Source organism: Corvus moneduloides, chromosome 3 (assembly GCF_009650955.1).
Source record: "Corvus moneduloides isolate bCorMon1 chromosome 3, bCorMon1.pri, whole genome shotgun sequence".
Classification (NCBI taxonomy): domain Eukaryota; kingdom Metazoa; phylum Chordata; class Aves; order Passeriformes; family Corvidae; genus Corvus; species Corvus moneduloides.
The window spans coordinates 69,221,485-69,240,698 of record NC_045478.1 but is presented as its reverse complement, the minus strand read 5'-3'; the positions used below and the strand labels follow the sequence as shown (position 1 = coordinate 69,240,698).

The following is a 19,214-nucleotide window of genomic DNA, read 5'->3' as shown; positions in this document are numbered from 1 at the left end:
TTCCACCTCCTCAGTGCTCTAGCAGTCTGCAAGGTGACTGGGAAGGTAAGCATCCCTCATGTGCAGAACCAGACCAGTAAAGTGTTCAACTCAACTCTCACCCCAAATCCTCTTGCCTCTCCAGTTCTAGCATCTTCCTAGGAAGAAGCATGTTCCTCTTCAGATGTTTGTGTCCTTGAAAGGTCAGGTTTTATGTATGGTTGTCATGGCTGCATCAAAAAATATCTACACAAAAAGAAGCAAGGGCATGTCGTTTTCCTGTAGGATGGGGAGCTGAATTTTCAATGCCTTTCATATGAGCTAGGACCTGATAGAAGATTTCTAAGCCAATAGATGAAGTTGGGAAGATGGACAGATTCTTGGTACAAATTAATTTTTAAAACACAAGTACTGAAATCCTGTCTAAGTGATGTCTGGAAATAATTGCTCTGGGCTTTAAATTAATTATGCTAATCAACAGCACAGCAACAGGTTTTGGAGAGAAATTAAGAGCCGTGGTGCAAAGAGCAGTACAAGTAGAAAGGAGTCTATAGGGTTATTCACCCTTGCCCAGCAGAGTGAGGCATTTGGATAATTATCACCCACAGAGGACTGAGAAGCAGGAGTGATTTCTGTCAAGGTGTGAGCATCTGCTGAAGAGGACAGAAGGGTCAAGGTCACCAAAGAGAACATAATCCCAGAAGGATGCCCAGAAAGACCTTGCACTGAGCTGGAGAGTGAATATGGAGCAAAGGCTGTGTGTACTTCTGGTCACCCCAGGGCAGCAGGAGCCAGATGTGTGCTGGGGGAGCGCCCTGGCACTCCCCAGTTGCTCCCTTCTGCTGCTCCACCTTCCCCTCTGTGTCAGCACAACCCTTGGTGCAATTATTCAATCATCTGGCAGGGAATGACAGGGACAACTAATCTGGGTCACAACTATGCCAGAAAAAGAAAGGGAAAAAAGCCCCTTTTGTTTCCCAATTTGAGTTCACAGCAGATTCTTGTCCCTGCGTACACGAAGTGATGGCATGGGGTAAAGGAAGGCTTTGAGTGTCACTTCTGGCTTAGGGCAGCTTAAAGCATTTGTGGATTGACAGGCTATGATAGCCCAAAGTAGCTGCAGGAAAATCTCCTGGCTGTCTGGGATGGTGGCCGGAGAGATTTTTGAGATAACTTACGTAACACTAAGGATTAAGAAATGTTTATAGCCTTATGTTTCAGAGGATATGGGAAAGTAAAGGAGGAAGGACTGCTCACTGACTGGGGAGCACAGAGATGCCTGGGGCCACACTTTGTGACCCCCAGAGCCTGTACTGCCCAGGCACCCAAGCTCCGACTGCACACCCACGCAATCCCGCGCTCCACCCCGTGAGCCCACGAATGAACCTGCCAGCTGGGCACAAGAGCCGCGGCTCAGCGGGGCTGATGCCACCCCCACGCCTCGTCTGCTCTCTGGGCACTTGCTGCAGCTGGCTGCGCTGCTGTGGCTGCGCTTTCAGGCATAGCTCCCTATCAGTCCTTGTCAGTCTGCTCAAGGTAGATAATCCCTCGGGGGGGGAGGTTTCCACAGACTACGGGATTTGCTTTTTTTGGTTTGATTGGTTGTTTCCTGGGTATGTTGGCTATCTGGTTAGTTAACTTGTTTGAGGGGTTTGAGATGCAAAAAATTAGTAATGTGGAATAAGTCCCAATTTCCAGACAATCTTTTCTCCAGGAATGCAAGGCTTGCAAGCCAGCCAAAATAGGCTGAATGGAACTATCTGAAGATTTAGGTTGTGCCAGGAAAAGAAATGGCCAGAAAATAACATTTAAAAAAAAAAAATCATTCAAGTAGAGGGGAAGACCAACAAGAACTCGAAGTAAGAAAGCGTGAACATTCTTGGCTTTAATACACCAAGAATGAGGAAAGATTAATAGTGTTGGGTAAAGGGAAGGAAGATATACTAAAGAGAAGGTGGCTTGTAGATGGTTATTTAAACTGAACCTGTGATTCTCTGGGGCTGATCAGACTGAAATTGCAAACACCAGCAAATAATCTACTAGTGAGGGGTTGCTATAATCAGATCAAGGGGCCCTTGTTTTGATAGAGTTTATGATAAGCTTTGACATCTCTGGCTGTGGTGCTGCAGCACAGCTGTGCTAAACTAGTAATTTTCTGCTGAAAGGGACAACTCTCACCCCTGTTCCCCAAACCATGGACATTAGGGACAGTTTGTCTTTTGCTGACATTAGTGTTTATCTGACCTTGAAATCTGGCTCAAGGAATCCAGAAGACAGTAATTCATTTTCTTTTCTTTTTTTCTCTTTTTAAGGTTAATTTTATAGGGTGGAAGAAAGCCACATCTTGCACACCACAAAAAAAAAAACCAAACCCAGAGAGCAGAGAAGGGGAAACAGCTTAAGAAGAGATAAACTGAAGCAGTAAACTAGAAATGGTAAATTATCTATAATGCACTAACAAAAAACCTGGAGTTTTTAGTTTTCAAGTGGGCTTTAAAGTAACAAATTGTGTGATTACTTTCAGCCTGCACAATTGTTTGCAGTTTTCAGTGATAATGACTTTTAACCTATGCTTGTCAGGTGTGGGAGGCTGAATGCCAGAGCACATATACACTCTGAAGAATTAGTTGACTTGTTATTTCAAAATTAAATAGTCTCTAACAACTGTAATGTGGAGGCAGATGTTTTATTGATACAATATACTTTTAACCCACGCTAAGTGGTTTCTTAGAGTTCCTTTGGCACAGCAGAGAACCCAATTTCTCATGCTGGCCATGTTTATTAGTGAGTCTTTGACAGTGTATGTCTTCTGTGTGTGGAGTCTGTTCTACAGATGCACCTTGGTCTGAAAACTCTAAAAAAAGATCTGACAATGACAAATTTGCCCATTCAGAGTCTTTGGGGTACAGAGCTAAGAACAGGGAGAACAGAGAGGAATGTTGTCACACCTCTGCTCCAGATGGGAATAGTTTTCAGTGTGTTTGGGACAGATGAAAAACAGAATCAGAAGACAAGTGCAAAAAGCATCACACTATACTAACGAAAAAAAAAATCTAATTCAAGTAGAAAGCCAAGAAAGAGATTTTTAAATTCCTTACTCTTACAAACTCTTAAATAACCAAGAACAAAAATATAAGAAAGCAAATTGCTCTGTTACACACATCTGAGGGATGGACATTTAGCAAAAACTACATCCAGATTTTGGACTCAGTAGTGCAGCAGAAGTTAGCCTCTGCTTTGCCATATCCATCATATCCTTATACAGGTATTTGTAAATGAACATGTCTTGATTCTGCAGATTTAATTTCTAAGAGGGTGGAGAACCATACCCACCTACATTCCCTTAGCAGAGATGGACCATCTTCTCTCTCAGGGGGTAGGATTCATTTGTGAATTACAGAGTCTGGCTAAAAATCAGATGCTTTGTCAGCATGTGATCATAGCATCTGCAGCTTGTCTTGTGGTGTTTTGTTTTGTGAGTGTCTTGGGGTGACTTAATGATGTGCATCCCCTATCACCTGCTCTGTGCCAAGACATTAATCCTGTGCTTTCCTGTGCTTTTAAAACTGGGTCCGAGAGAAAGAAAAAAAAGCCAGGCCAACTTTTCAAAGCGGTTTTTTGGTCAAGGACACAGATACACACTCCCCTGCGTTCTGCTGTGGCAGCAAGAGGGAGGAAGCGCCCTTCCTGCTTTTAGCCTGCCCTCGGCTCCTTTTCTCAGGAGAGAGACAACCTGCTAGCAGAGGCATACTGTTTTTTCCCTGGAACTTCAGTTTCTTCTTCTACTCTTCTGGACTGTTCAGCAAAACCAGAACATCATCTGGGAGGCCCGGAGGGGCCCACGCCCAACCCCAGCTCCGGAGAGGAGTGAGAGAGACCATACCCAAAGAAAGGACTGAAATTTACCAGGTTCTCTCCACAGCGAGAGGTTTTATTATTTAGCATTATTCTTTCCCCGTGCCTGAGTGCATTGTGTTTGTTAAATAAATAGGTTTGTTTCCTTTCACTTCCCTCCGAGGAAAATTTTTCCCGAACCTGGTGGGGGAGGGGTGGCTGTAACCTGCCTTCTATCAGAGGACATCCATTTTGGACGTTCCTCCGAACTTGTCTCAAACCGGGACAGTGAGGCACCCCTGAGCAAAGGGGAGTGCTCATCACAAGTAGGGATAAGCTTGTGAACAAGCCAGAATGCAAAATGCTTTTCACATCAGCGAAAGAGATTTGTCCCCTTCTTAGGCTCTTATGTGCCTCTTATGTGTCCCTAAGCAAGGAAAAGGATTGAATAAATAAGCAGTAGTTCTTCATTTCACATTAGTAACTTTGCATTAAATTGTTGGTATGAATCAAAAGTATTTTTAGATGTCTTCATTTGAGGGAAAAAACAAACGCCGGTATTAACTGTATACAGATGTGAATACTACTTTTGCTGTTTTATAGCCTTGATCTTCCATAAAGAATATTAGAGATCCACATGATATCCTTCAGTACCCAAATTTTTTCACCTCCAAATTAGCTCAAAGATGTATGAAATCAAAAGGTGGCTCAGAGACCCCTGCAGAATAAATGCTTGCAGAAAGAACACCCTGCATGTTTATTCTAGCAAGTATTTGTACATGAATTAACATATATTTTTGAAATGTCACAGCTCTCTTTGCTTCTGCTGAGGTGAGGTGAACAACAGTGGCATGGCTGAAACATCACACTTTGAGAACAGAAGGGAGGTAAATTGCATTCTTGACTTTAAAAATGTTAGTGACCTCTAGAAGACTTGTATTTTAGTTCTTTATTCCATTTCCATTTTCTATTTCAGAGCACTACACAGAGAATGTAGGTTTGGGGATTGTTTTGTTTCCTGAGAGTGTGCTTATGAGAGTTGGAATCTGATTTCTACATGTAATGTCCAGAAACATCCAGGGGTTTAGGTGCTTAACTGGATGTAACCACCTTCAACACCTACTTATGTACCTGACACTCTTAAAAGGTGACGTTTTCTTCCTTATTTTTCTCACAGAGACAATTGTAACCAAACCAATGTGAGAGTATGGTGCTAAGCAGATAAACAACACTTGCTTATCCCTACATGTGAACGCAGTTGTTTGTATCACTCACTATTGAGTTGGTGCACTTTTGCAGCGTCCTAACTGGATGTGAATAATGTATATAAATACCAAAATACAAGGAAATGTAATAAGTGATCCAGTCAAGCAAGAAATTAAATTACAAGTGGTGTCCTCATTCCTGTGGTTTATGCCAAGAAAGATACTAGCTTTCCCCAGGATTTCTGTAGTGCTGCCTTTACTTCCTCTCAGTCAGGAAGCAGAGGTTGTGGTACATAACTGTAAAGCTCCCCTCTAATGTGACTGTGTATCTATTTGTCATTGTGCTTAAGTACTGAGAGTCATTAACAAAGCTACAGCAGTGCCCCCAAGCAGAAAAACATTTTTTGATTCAGCATCCTGAGAGCTGCAAAACAAGAAAAGGAGTAGTAAGGTGAGGTTCTCCAGCAGTCCTTGGGCAAGAACCAGGCTGGACTCAGAGACCATGCCTTAGATTTATATCCTGTCAAAATCTCCTGGGAGAACGAAGTTGTGAGTGCCCATGAAAGGAAAATGGCAAAACTGCCATGGACTGGAAACTTCTGAGAAAGAGAAGAAATTGCACAAAACCTTACACAACAGCCCTCTCATCTAAAGGGACCATGCACATAAAACATGGCTCTGACTGGTGATAAAGAAGCAGAATTCTGGATGGGAGGGCAGGGTGCAGGCAATGTATCCTGTAAACTTACTCAATATAACCTGGGTTTTGCCTGGGAGGGGGGTGGTTTATCATCACTACTCTTACTGAGAGGCCACTGCAGAACCTCATAGCTTTTCTAAGTTATTTCTCCCAAATGTAATCTCAGGCAGCCTCTGTTTGGCCATGGAAGCAAACCCAGAGGACTGAGCTTAAACTGACTGAGCCAGGCCTTTTGGTTTGTGCTTGATCACAAACATCCCAATCATGGTGTGTATCTATCCCCACTCCTCCTCATCTTGCCTTAGGAATGGCATGTGATCAGTTATGCATAAGCTGGGACTCCCTTTAGTTGGTATAATTTGCAAGGAAAACTTATGTTGCCTTATGCAGCTATGCCCCTTATTTCTCATTAGAAGGATGAAAAAATCCACTATCACCAGACTGGTTATTTTGCACATATACACACAGATAGACAATTTGGTATATAATTTGATATATGCATATGCCATGCCTGATTTTTAAATAAATATGGGTTTTAGTAGTTATTTAATTGAGAAGAAATGTAGGTGTGGAAGTGATATCTGAAAATCTTTTATCTCCTATTCTGTATTTAGTTTTTGGTCTATGGGCCAGAACTACAATATATGTGCATCACAAGCGAATGCAAATTCAAAGCTATGGAAGACAATATATAATATAATTACATAGATCAAATTTAATAGACAACCCTGCAGCAGAGCTAGAAGAGATTACCATTGGATTGTTCAGTTTCACACTCTCCTGTTATTTTGTGTTTCTTCCCAGTTCTTTAACATTGGTTCTAAGAGTCTCTTTGGAACCATGTAACTGTCTTCTGAGAGTTTCAAATATTCACTTAAATCAATATACTGACATGGACTGAACAGCTTGACTGGGTTTGTTGTATTTTCTTACATGAAATTCACATCACATCCACAAGAGAACAGGGTAAGAGCTGCAACATGTCACAGCGCTATGTGTCTGCAAAATCATTCATGGTTTAAGACCAGTAAACAGCCCAGCAAAGCCAGCAAACATACCAGCTGCTGAGGGAGAGATGTTTGGCATTAACACCTTCAGCTGTCCTTTGTGAGCATGCAAGAGGCTTTCCCAAAAAGGCACTGCAATCTCAGAAAAGGGTGAAAGACTACACTGAATACAGAAGCTGGGTAAATGTCAGGGAGGGCTGCAATACAAATGAATCAGGCCAGACCAGGGTGCTACCTGCCTTCCCTGTGACAGCTGTGTCACCAGGAGCCTTTCTAGAGGTGCCATATCTGCATCAACCTGTGAAGGAAGCAGACTCCTCCATGATATGCCCTGGGTGTGATGTAAGGGTGAACCAAATATCCAGTGGTTTTGGAGCCTCATGCCCTGATGGGGATCTGGGAGCCTCAAAGCCACGGACCAGCGCACCACCTTGTGCCCCATGGTGCCACTGCCCTAGAGAGTCAGCCCCAAAACCAGAGTGTGGGTGTCAGCATTTTATTGAAGGTTAATGAAAAGATCAGATATACAGCAACAAATTGTTTAAATAAACAACCGAATCTGTCCTGTACAATTTTGCCAATATTTTTTTCTTTTCAATCTCTGTATAATTTTTCCCACTGGCAGAAGCTCACATCCTTTCTGCTGTTCCAAAATTGTCTTTCATAATATGCCATTTCCCCCGGGGTAAGCTTCAGTAGGATGGCTGTGCAGGTGAAGCAGGTGTAAGGGTGTTCTTGAAAATACCTTGGAATGTGGTATTTTCCAAGGTCTGTAATGGTAAAAATGAAGGTCTTTCTTATTGTGTCTGCAATACTACTGCAGGACATGAGAAGTTTACCCACTGCATCAGTTTTCTAAATTGCAAAGCAAGGTAGTCTATAATTTCCTGTTGGATTCAGCAATCATCTCTATACTGGTTTGGCACTGCTGTATGAAGGTAAAACTACACCAGATGTTAATCTATATAAGAAGCATTTAAAGATAATTCTTGTGTGCTGCAGGCTAGATGACACACTTTAGACCAAAGAAAATACTTCTCACGTTGGTGTTGTGTCCTGAAGCACAGGATTTAATATATTTCTTTTACAGGAGAAGGTACAATGGTGACCAGTTTTTTTTAATCCTCCTTGCATTTTCCACTAAATTGACTTGTTTCAGGTGTTTTGATGCATTTCAGTCAGACAGAGGGAAATATTCCCTGTGTGGCTGTGCCAGGTTGAGATGGATTGGTTTGGTTCAATTTCACCTACTTTAGCCTGCAAAGATCAGGACAAAAGGCATTGTTTTACATCAAAAGTGCTTTCACATCTTTTGTTCAAACTTTTCTCCCTCCCTCTTGCCTCCATAACCCCTGTTTAAAGATAGAATACTGACTCCACAAAGTAATAACATAACTGGAGTTATGTTATTAGTACATGGAGTACTCCTGAGCACCTATTCCTATGACAGGGCAGTCAGGTTGGATCAAGTGACAGGCTGTAACAGATCTACATTTGAACAACTGCAACTGAGCAGGCTGAACATTTACTCTCTGTTTCTGGAAGCTCCAAGTCTTGCCATGCTGCACTGTGCATTTGCCTCCTCCCACCACCACGAAAACCAGTGAAACAAAATCTTCTGGACATACTTGTGCTAAGATTCCCCTCACTGTGTGTCTGTGGGAGGCTTGGAAAAAGAGGCGAAGAGCCCAAAAGCCTTTGTGGACTGTGAGTGGCCAAGGGAAATGAGTCCAGAAAAGCACGACTTGTCAGTACAGCTTGCTCAAGATGAAATGCCAACTCAGCAAGTCAGTTCAAAGAGAAACACTAACTTAAGAATAACTGGAGATAATTTTATAACTGGCAAGACAAAAAGGCAGGTAGTTCCCTAAGCCATGCTAAGGGAACAGACATGGTACTAGAGGTTACTGAGAACCCTGATTCCTAGTTAAAAAACTGTACGTAGGGATCCAGAACAGAAGGAGAAAGGACAAAGAGAAGCAGGAAGAAGTTACTAAGGGATGTTGGGTTGTCTGGAAATTTTTATTGGAATAAAAGAAACCAAATTTTAGAGATCCATGGGCCAGGTGACTGCCTGGACACTGCTTAGAGTGGATGCCTGTGACAGGAGTTTAGAGGCATGGACTGCCGAAATGTGTTAAAAAGATAAATTACATGTTTGGAAGTACTTTAAATCAGCTATTCATTTCTAAGGGCAGACAGCTGGATGAAAAATAATTGGATGTAAATATACTAAAATTACAAAGGGAAAGCAGGTGGCCTATGCATTAATGTGGAGTCTTGGCCATTCACTGAGTCTTGCTAGTTGGTTTCCTATTAACTCAGATTTTGCTACACAGTGTATATTGACAAATAAATCCTTACTTACTGCAATAAAATGGTGTCCAGACCTGGGTTCTCAACCATAAATTTAAAATAATTTATACGTGGAGACTGAGGGAGCACATAAGCATCACTGCTAAACCTGGAGCTAATTACCCAATGATAAAAAATGAACTTTCTCCCTGCAGTCACTCCTGCAGCACTGATCCCTTCCAGGCTACTGCAACCCACAAGAAGCATGATAGAAGAGGTGAGCCTTGCTGTGTGGCTCAACTCTATTTGAATTGTGTGTGTACCACAGAAAAGCACCACAACAGACCTGCAGACTGCAGGCCTGACTTCAGTCTCCTGCACACTGAGTAGGGTCCTTTTGAAGCAGTGGCTGGAGAAGGTACTTCCTGAAACCTCATCAGAATCAGTATCTGAAGTGTCACTGGCTATTTTTTCTGCATGTAGTACAGAAGGGAGCATTTCTTCTCCAGGGAAGGGATCATACAGGCACTGTACACACGTCCTTCTTATTGACCCTCATAGACTAAAGTAACATTTGTGGCCAAGAACAAGGCTAAAGATCACAGCAAGATCCATACACAAAAGTTTTCATCTCGCATCTGGAAAAAATAAAAAATAGATGCAAAAGGCTCTCCTAATAAAAGCTGCTATGCCATCATCCTATAACAGCCAGGATCTTGTAATACCATCAAGTAGCAAACTAATAATAAATGTCCCCACAAAGCTTCAATACAAGCAGCAGATAACAGTCTCTCTTCATCTCTCCTGGTGGAGTTGCTCCATTTTTTATACATATTTAAGTATTCATTTGACAAGAGGGTAAGACTGACAGTTGCTTGGTACTGAAGACATTCATGAGGGATCTCTCAGACCCAGATTCAAGCTCTCTCACGGAATAATACAAAGTATTTCCCTAGTGTATGCATTACAATATTTTTTCTCTGTTCCAAAATGCTACTGGACGGACAAGGACATAGAGAAAGGAGGCTTGCCCTGGGACAGTGCATAATCCAGTTATAGAGCATCCACCTGGGAAATAAAGGAGATGCTCTTAGCCTAAGTGAGTGCTTTAACTTTTGGGGTAAGATTCCCTCATGATTTTCCAATGTCTTCTCTCCATGGGAAAAAAGGAAGTCCCTCTGGACCAGGGAAAATCCTTACCAGCAAAGCCCGATTTGATGAAACATTTTGAGAGGCCAGAATTTTCTGGAAACACATATATTCCACAGGAAAATTCCCAACCAGCTCTATGGAAAATAATTCTGGCTGTAATTGCTCATAGTTTAACTCAGCCAATATAAGAGAGAGTTCAAATCCTCAAGGCCGCACGTACCATCTTCAGAGTGCAACAGATCAGTAAAAGCAGTGTGCTTTATTTTTTAAGTGAAGACCAGTGTTACTAAGCAATTTGTTTTCACTGAAAATCTGTGGCAATGCAACTGGGACAGACATTTTTCAAGATGATGTTTCTGACCTCTAGATCAGCACCAGAGGTAGCTGAAGGTTTTGAATTGACTAATAAATCCTGTGTTAATAGACTTCTCTGGTTAATTATTTTGCTTTACTTGAGGAAGGAGAAAGGAAGAGTGCCTTGGCTTGCTCTAATCCCCAAGCTATACTAGTTAAACTAACAGCACAACATTGCATGAAAATGCTTTATGAAGGCTTATATAAGTTTGATTTGCCCTTGTAAACGTAAAAAAATTTCCATTTTTAAAACTAATTCAATTTAACCCTATATCTCCCCACCAATTTAATTTAGATGGATGCCACTTTTCTGTTTAGAAACTGGAATTCAATGGATTAAGCAGAGAAGAGATTTGATACAGAGAGCAAAAGAGATGAAAATTGAAAAGCAGAAAAACAAAAGCAAACTAGGAAGAGAGAGAAGGTATAACAAGAAAATAGATGAACACACCTAGAAGAGAAATCTTTTGAGTTCAGAACTGCTGGCCACCTATAGACAGAAAAACGTGGCCATGGGGAGAGACTATTGAAGACTCTAAAACAGAGCAACATACTTACAGGGATTAGAATTACTGAAAACGTGGCAAATAAATCCCAGGTTTTGATAGGGAATTAAAACAAAAAAACCAACCAAATCAAACTTTAAAAAATCCACCCAAAACCAAAACCAAAAAATAAAACAAAACAAAGCCCCCACAAAAAAACCCATAGAAAATCAGTCTGGAAGTCATTCCTGTGGGCACTGAGCACGTACCAGTAGCTTTAAGTCCTGTTTCAGGAAGGACCTGACTACACATTTGAGTTATCTAGGTGCTTCAAAAGCTGCAGCAAATTCTACTTTTTCTTTCTTGATTTCCCCAGTGACTCACTTTTTTATCTGTGTTGTCACAATGTCCTCAGAAATTTTGCAATGGACTCAGCTAGGAGCTAAGGAAACCCTCCAAAGCCCTGAAATTACTTTTTGTTTTGCCTTGTGACTTTATTTCCAAGGCTTCATGTTTCTGTATTAAACTTCTTTCAGTTCTTCATGCCTATGAACAGAGAGATGGGCTGTCCTTTTCCATCAGCAATCCCAGTGTGCCTCTGCACCTGTGCTGGTTTGGGTGAAGAACATGCAGTAACTGTACAAGAGGTTTAGGCCAGGGGTGGGAATTTGGCTGTATAAAAGGCAGGGATGCTTAACTTGAGGAAAAAAGGCATATTAACTAGGTATTGAGCTTTTAGTTTAGAAAAGCAACTTAAAACTCTGTAGAGCTTTTTTGCTTCATAACACTCACACAGGCTTAACAGGGAGGTCAAGAAAATCTTACTAAAATTGTGTAACAAACAAATTGCTAAAAAGCTCAGGTAAGCCTTATTGTGTTTTAAAGGTGACAATGATGAGGGGGAAGCTCAACTTTTGAATGGGATGAAATATTCTCTCATATTAAGAACTGCGTTCTAAGTATATTGCATATCTAAGTATATCTAAGTGTATTTTAATATTTTAATAATTTTTAATAATAATTTTAATAATAATTTTTGATATTTTAATATTACTTTTTTAAAAATAAAAGCAGAAGAAGAACAAGCAGAACAAAGAATTAGTTATTAAGTTTCTCATGACCTAAAATACTTAAAAGTCCTCTTTTTTTGACAGACAACATCTTAAAGAAACCAACAGCGTTAGCCTGAGACCACGCTGCAGGGACACCACACTAGTTTCTTACAGATGCCTGAGTCCCCATCCAACTACCACAGAGTCAGAGGAAGTCTCCATCTTTCTATTTGCATGGAACTCAAGCTCTTGGGCTACGGAGATTTTTGGCCATCTCCCTGGAGGTGGTGGCTGCTAGGACTGCTTGCCACTCCCTGCTCCTTCTCCGTCTAGCCCAGGAGCTGGCAGCCTTGATGTGGCCTCTGTGGCACACTGAGCCATGTATTTGGGTCACTTTGGTCTCCATTCCCTTCCCTTCTGACCCCCTGTCAAGCAAAAAAATAAAATGTATTGAAGTAGCATAAAGACAAAATTGATCACAGCATGGGTTTTCTACAGTATTACCTCCATCACCAGGACAGATGAAAATGGTTCTTATGCAAACTGAATCAAAACCAACTTGAATGACTCACAGAAACCTACAGATCCCAAAAAACTGGAAATTAACTTAGTTTCAATTCCATTAGGAAGCTCAGAAATGTAGGTTTCACTGGTGCTTTATTTATTTTTTTTTTAATTGGGACAAAAATCATCTAAGCTCATATCGAGCCCTGTGGTGCTTCTTTAAAGATTAAAAAGCAATAAGATAATAAAGAATGCAAATTTTCAGACAGCTTCTCACAGGGAGTTGCTGTTTGAAGTAACAGTTCTCTCTCCCGCTCTGCTGCATCTGGGTTGCTTTTAATTATTAGCAAGGAAAATAACAGGTTCAATAGATGTGAATGCAAGTTCATTTTCACCATCAGTTGACTTCTGCAACTTTCACACCAACGCTGAATTTGGGAACATGGAGAGATTGACATGAATGATGAGTAAGAGTATTGCTCATAATGCTGAGTATTAAATAGAGCATAGGGATAGCATGGAGAGTGCTTTTGAATCACAATCATGAGGGCTATCACAATACACTCCTTAAAAACTAATGTTCAGTCCCCAGCTTTCACACACATTCCAGTGGCCTTAGGCAAGTACGTGTGATTTACAATCACTCAGACAGAGATTTCTTTTCTAAAAGGCTACAGTAGCACCTCAGTTTGAACATAATGCAGAGCAACTGCACATCAGGGCACGAGATCCCTGTCATAGGCACATGTGACGGAGATGCAAGAAGCTGCAGATGGAGTTGGTTACTCTGCCACTGCCTGACTTGCCCCAGTGGTACAGGGAGCTGTGCAAAGGGCTGACTTCAGAGTAGGAGAGAAGATAATAAGGAACATGTCAATATCCATCTGAGGCTTGGAACTAAAGGGTCATTTCCACCTTCTCTGCTACACATGAGATGAAAAACTGTTACATACCTTACTATTCAGCAGACTAGTCAACCAAGAGAGAATGGCAAAGAGAGGAACATATACAGATAGATGTGTACCTGCAGTCAATCCACTTACTTTGGATTTCCAGCCCCTGGCTTCTTTCTCCGGAATATGTTGAGGAAAGTGTTGGACTTGCAAGGTGCCTTGCCATCCCCGACATGCATACGCACCACATCCGAGGTGGTGAAGGCACTGCGGACGTTCCTCTCAGGCTTGGCTATAATGATGTACATCTTAGGAGTGAACATGCACCCCAGAGCCACTGTCACGCTCAGACTCACTGCGAAACAGGTGGTGATGATCTTGTAGTTGCTCCCAAAATAGATGGGCACGAAGGCCAGCCAGATGATACAAGTGGTGTACATAGTGAATGCAATGTACTTGGCCTCATTGAAGTTGGCGGGCACATTGCGAGTCTTGAAGGCATAGTATGTGCAGCTCATGATGAGGAGTCCGTTGTAGCCCACGGGAGCCACGACACCCAGGTTGCTGGTGTTGCAGATAAGGTAAACTTCCTTAATGCTGGGGTAGGAGAGGATGGGCATGGGGGGCTCCAGGATGATCAGTGTGATCACCAGTGTCAGCTGCACGCTGATCAGAATGGAGGCGATGACCACCTGGGCCCAGGCGCTCATGAAGCGGGGCTTGCGGGTACAGATCTTCTTCTTGCTGCCCGCCAGGATGCGCGCGATGCGGTTGGTTTTGGTCACGAGGGCGGAATAGCACATGGCGGAGGAGAGGCCCACCAGAAGGCGCTGGAGGTAGCAGGATGTCGTGGTGGGTTTAGCTATGAGGGTGAAAGGGCAGACGTAACCCAGAAAGATGCCAGCCAGGATAATATAGCAGAGCTCGCGGCTGGAGGACTTGACAACAGGGGTGTCTCTGTAGAGCACAAAGATAAGGGTGACAAACATGGTGACCAGGATTCCCAGGCAGGAAAAGACCACAGCCACAATAGACTCTATATTGCTCCACTGGAGGTACTTTACAGGGATGGGTTCGCAGCCTGCAGTGTACAGAAGAGAAACAGAGAGTTAGAAAGGCAGCTCCTGGAAGAACCCTCTTTTCCTGTATCTCAATATAATACAAACATTAGCATATGGCTATGTAACATGGATTATTAAAAACATTTTACAAAGAAATGATCTGCAGCATGGAAAAGTTCACATGAAATATGTTCAAAAATCAGCCATCCATTTTGGGTGTCCCAAACATTTTTTCATGATCCTACAAGAGGAAATTAGATTTGGAAATACCTGCTTTTGGAGATACCTGATTACAAGCCCAGCATATCAAAGGCACAGCTGGGAACAGAACACAGACAAACTCAGCATCATCTCTTCATTTCAGCAGTGAAAGCATTGTTGCAAATCAGAATGGGTAGGTTTTTTACCTCCTCAGATTAACTTATTTGATCATTACCACAATCATTATCGTTGGATCTACTACATTCTTTTGAGAGTGATTTTATAAATAATATAAATTAATCAGAGGTCTACGGACAGAAAAATGGTAATAAATCCAAAATTTTAATGGAACTGTATCATAGATACCATACCTTCTTAGTACATTTCCTTTTTTCTCTTCACATTACCTTATTCTTATTTTGTCAAACCCTCTCTGCTCTTTGTTTTTCCACTAAAAAATATAATTTAATTCCCTTGGAAAAGCCAAACCCACAGAATATGCATGCCTTCAAATAAAAACTGGAAAGACTCTCCTTTCTGACTAGTACAGATGGGCAAACATAGGTATCTGTTAAGATGGTGCTTAACTGCTCTCTCCCACGCTCAAGTTTAAGGAATCTCTGGGTATCTTCCTCACTGTGCTGAAGAAGTAATACCAGTAATAAACATTACAGAGAAAATAAAATCATTTGTGTTAATAAGATGTTATGGTTGTGAAGCTGTTATGGAAAACCTTCATTCTGGCATTTTCTAATTTCTGTTCTTCACTTAGTAGTTCCAAAATGCTTTTAAAATGTTTCTTTATCCCAAGGGAAGTATCCATGGCCTCTTCTACTTCTTGTTTCTGTCCTCCTCCAGTTTCCCTAGGACACAGCTCACCTTTTCTGCCTTTCCCCCACCTCTCAAGTACCTTTCCTGCCAGTCCCTCATCATCACTGCCTCAGTTCCCCTTACAGTTCAGTTTTTTCTAGCCACCTCTCCACCCAGATGTCTTCATCAAAACCGCTGGTCCAGATTTTCTCATCCTGGCCTGGCTGCTCATAAACTCTGCCTATCTGAGTTGTTGGACATGCCTGAAAAGAACAGGGAGGAGATGGTAATGTCAGCAAGCTTGTGAGAGAGGCATTTTTTCCTCTCAGTTTTGCTGCTAAATCTTAACAAGGGCCCTGATGTTGTGATGGGCTAAAGTCATGCTCAGTCCCTTCCTCCTCAGTGTGGAGTATATCTGCAGAAACCACCTATGAACTAAAAGCTTCTGAGTCCCATCGTTTTGCCTAATTTTTATGCATCTTCCATGGGGTGACACAAAACTACCAACAGATACCTCTGCTGTAATGTAGGTACCTGTACTGTAATGTAAAGTCCTTCCTTCCAAATAATAGAGAAGTAAGCCAAGGTATGGATCGGGGCTGAACAGTTTTACTGTAACCTCATTTTGAGAAACAGAAGGAGAAAAAATGGTTTTTGTTGAAATTTAAAAAAAAAAAAAAATCAGCCCAAGGCAAAGTCCTGACATGGAAAATTTCTGCTTGAACTTTTAATATCTGCCAATGTCATACGAACTGAAAGAAGGTCTTATGATTCTGTACACTTTGTCTCAAAGAATGCCAAGCTGACTTAAGTACAGGTGGTGTTGTTACGCATGCTTGTAACATCAAAAACAGTAGAAATTGTAGCCGTAGCACCAGAGGTCTTATTTTATAAAGAAAATATAATAAAATACAAAGAAAACTTTATAAAGAAAATTATAAATTAAGAAAATTATAAATTATAAAGTGGCCTCTGGAACCACATTGAGACTGAAGGAGGATACCCAGGAAATTGTGCACACATTAAAAAACAAAACAAAACAAAACAAAACAAAGAGAAAAAAAAAAAAAAAGCCCCCACAGCAACTAACCCAAACCTCAAAAAAATCAGAGCAAAAGCTTCACAGTTAAATTTTCTGGTAAAAATATGTCTGGTAGTTTTCATGCACTATTTTCCCTGCATTTAACGATGAATAATTCCCAAGATCAAAAGGCTAATAATTTTTTTTTATTTTTATATTCATAGTGCAAAGCTAATAAGAGAATCTGTTATGTTTTCTGGGGTCATTAGCACATCCCAGGTAACTGACGGCCCCAAAACCTTATGATTATTTTCATAAGTCTGTAAAACTTCTTATCCTATCTTGTATTATTGCTTATTTAAGGTGTTTTTTGTAAATTGAGTTTACTAGCTTGACATTCATCCTTTTTACATTATATTCTGGTACTATAAAAAATTTCTCTTGGCACAAGGTCTAAGGTACTGGCTTGAGTGACTATTTCTCAGGTAAGATTTTCATCATCTGTGATGAGAAATCCTTTGTGTCTGCTGAGTCCACTTCACTGAATTCATATGTAGGGGAAACCAACTAAAAAAAATTGTGTACATTTAAAAATAAAATTAAAATGTCAAGAAGTGATTGCTGAGCAACAGAGACTGTTTTCAAATGGAGAAAATGAGCACCTTGAAGTGCATGTCTTACAAAATAGTTTAGTATGTGCTTCACGTTTCTTGAAGGGATTAAGGATTTTAGAGCCTCCATCTGTAATGGAAAATGAGTCTAAAACCACATACATGTTTAGCATTTAAGATTTAAGGCAAAGGGAAAAACAATCTGCACTGTGAGATGTTACTGTCTGTGTCTAGATGCTATGGTGACTGTCAGGGTATGAATACAACACATAAAATAAGCTATAAAAACATGTTTGATAGGAGTCCTGGCAAGAAGAGAGAATTCCAAATTAAATCATACCAATGGTGACTCCCACAAAGTTCAAGAGACAGAGTTTATCTAGATAAATCACCCTCTTCTAAAGATTAGGATGGCATCAGCTTCCCTTCACAGCTTTGGACTTTGTAGTATAGTTCAAGTAAATCAATTTTAGGGGTTAAAAAAAGAAGGTTTTTTCTTCAATAAGACAGACTGAAGAAGCTGTGCAAGAGCAGACTGCCATTTCAATGTTCTCTAGGAAATAAGTTGATGGCTATGCTGTCATTTGGCTGACGTTACTGTGATTTTAGAACAGCAGCAGTCCAGTCTCCTTGCTGAGAAGAAACACAAATCAGCAGGTCATCTACTGATTTCATTAAAAGTTAATAGATTGCAACATGCCCCGGAGATTTTTTCCAGCACTGATTCTTTCCGCAACTCTTTTCAGCAGTGCCTGTCATTTCGACGTGACCCCTTTTGAGCCACTTTGAGCAGCTGGTAGCACTGAACCATATTACCTCAAGTGCATATTGATCTCTCACCAGGTTCTTGTTCTGGCTTCTTTTTAATCGCTAAGTTCTCTTTTCTTCCCTGAAGAGAAGATATGAACAATTCTGTGAACCTCCAAGATCAGCAAAAGCTGGTTGTCTATGGATATCTGCTTTAAAATTAGCAGACACTGGTGTCCTAGGGGCAGGAATTAAATATGAGCTTTTCCAATGGTCAGGACACTTATGATGGGTTCTGTGGATTTTTTGGTTTCTATTATTACCAGATGTTTTTCTGTAATTTGGGCCCTTACAGAATGTATTTTTCATTAACTCCTCTCCCTACAACCCACTCACATGAAACTTGAAGGGTCTGAATGATCACTGAGATTTCTGTATCCTGGCAAGTCTGTTTGTAGGTTCAGCTGCACACCAGAGCAGGGTCAGGGCAGGGTGGTGGGAGTGGGAGGTACGGGATATAGACATTTACACATACATTTTGGGCCATGACCATAACTTATTTTCCATAGAAAAGCAAGATAGACAATGGGTCATGTTTCCCAGTCTCCTGTGATTAAGAGAATATTTTTACCCAGAGAAGTGGCTAGCTTTCACTCTCAAAATGCATCCTCTGAGAGCTCATTTGGCTTCAGTGACTAGCTTGAAGTATCTCATAGAACAATTTAATCAAACTTTGAGGATTTTGTCTACATGCTAAATGTTGCAGCAACATCTAGCTGCCAGCCAGTCATGGTAAATGACAAAGATGTGATAAGTTGCATATTTGATCTTTGGCTAGGGTGATCAGGTTTTTTCTCTGATTGCTGGCATCCAAGATTTGCAGAGGTGACACGGGGCAGAGGCCTCTAGTCATTCACAGTGATACAAAGCAAATGCTAAGGTCAGGGTGATGCTTCTCAATGTGATGTAGCTATTTTTTGGGGGTAATGGTTGCTTCGAAGCCCAGAGCAGGTGTGGAAGTTGACCTTCACAAGTAAAAAATAAACAGAAGGATGCCACAGCGTGCAACTCATCCAAAGCATATACACAAGGGAGACCAATTCTAACCCTTTCTAGGCAACTTTTCTCAGGATTTTGTTGAAATTCCTCTTGCTGATGGGTGCAGTGAGAATGGTCTTTACACCAAACAAGAGTCCAGTAATCGGTTACTGAAGGTCCTGAAATCCCAGGTAAAGTGCTACTAACTGCATGGTAAAATGATCAGAAAAGCATACCAAATCAATATGACAAGAATGAACTGAAC

General features: G+C 41.1%; 1 protein-coding gene and 1 long non-coding RNA gene across 5 annotated transcripts in view; one reads left to right on the top strand and one right to left on the bottom strand.

Moving 5' to 3' along the window:
- Positions 1-19,214, bottom strand: part of GRM1 (glutamate metabotropic receptor 1) — a 190,720-nt gene that overhangs the window by 17,663 nt on the left and 153,843 nt on the right. For all 4 annotated transcript variants that reach the window (XM_032102138.1, XM_032102139.1, XM_032102141.1 and 1 more), the window contains exon 7: positions 13,611-14,541. In XM_032102138.1, the coding sequence (XP_031958029.1) occupies positions 13,611-14,541 (931 nt within the window). The remainder of the gene's footprint in view (positions 1-13,610; positions 14,542-19,214) is intronic.
- On the top strand, positions 979-12,913 carry LOC116440863. Its single transcript, XR_004238787.1, has 3 exons — positions 979-1,515; positions 2,292-2,414; positions 12,166-12,913. It is a non-coding gene; the product is annotated as an uncharacterized LOC116440863 (long non-coding RNA).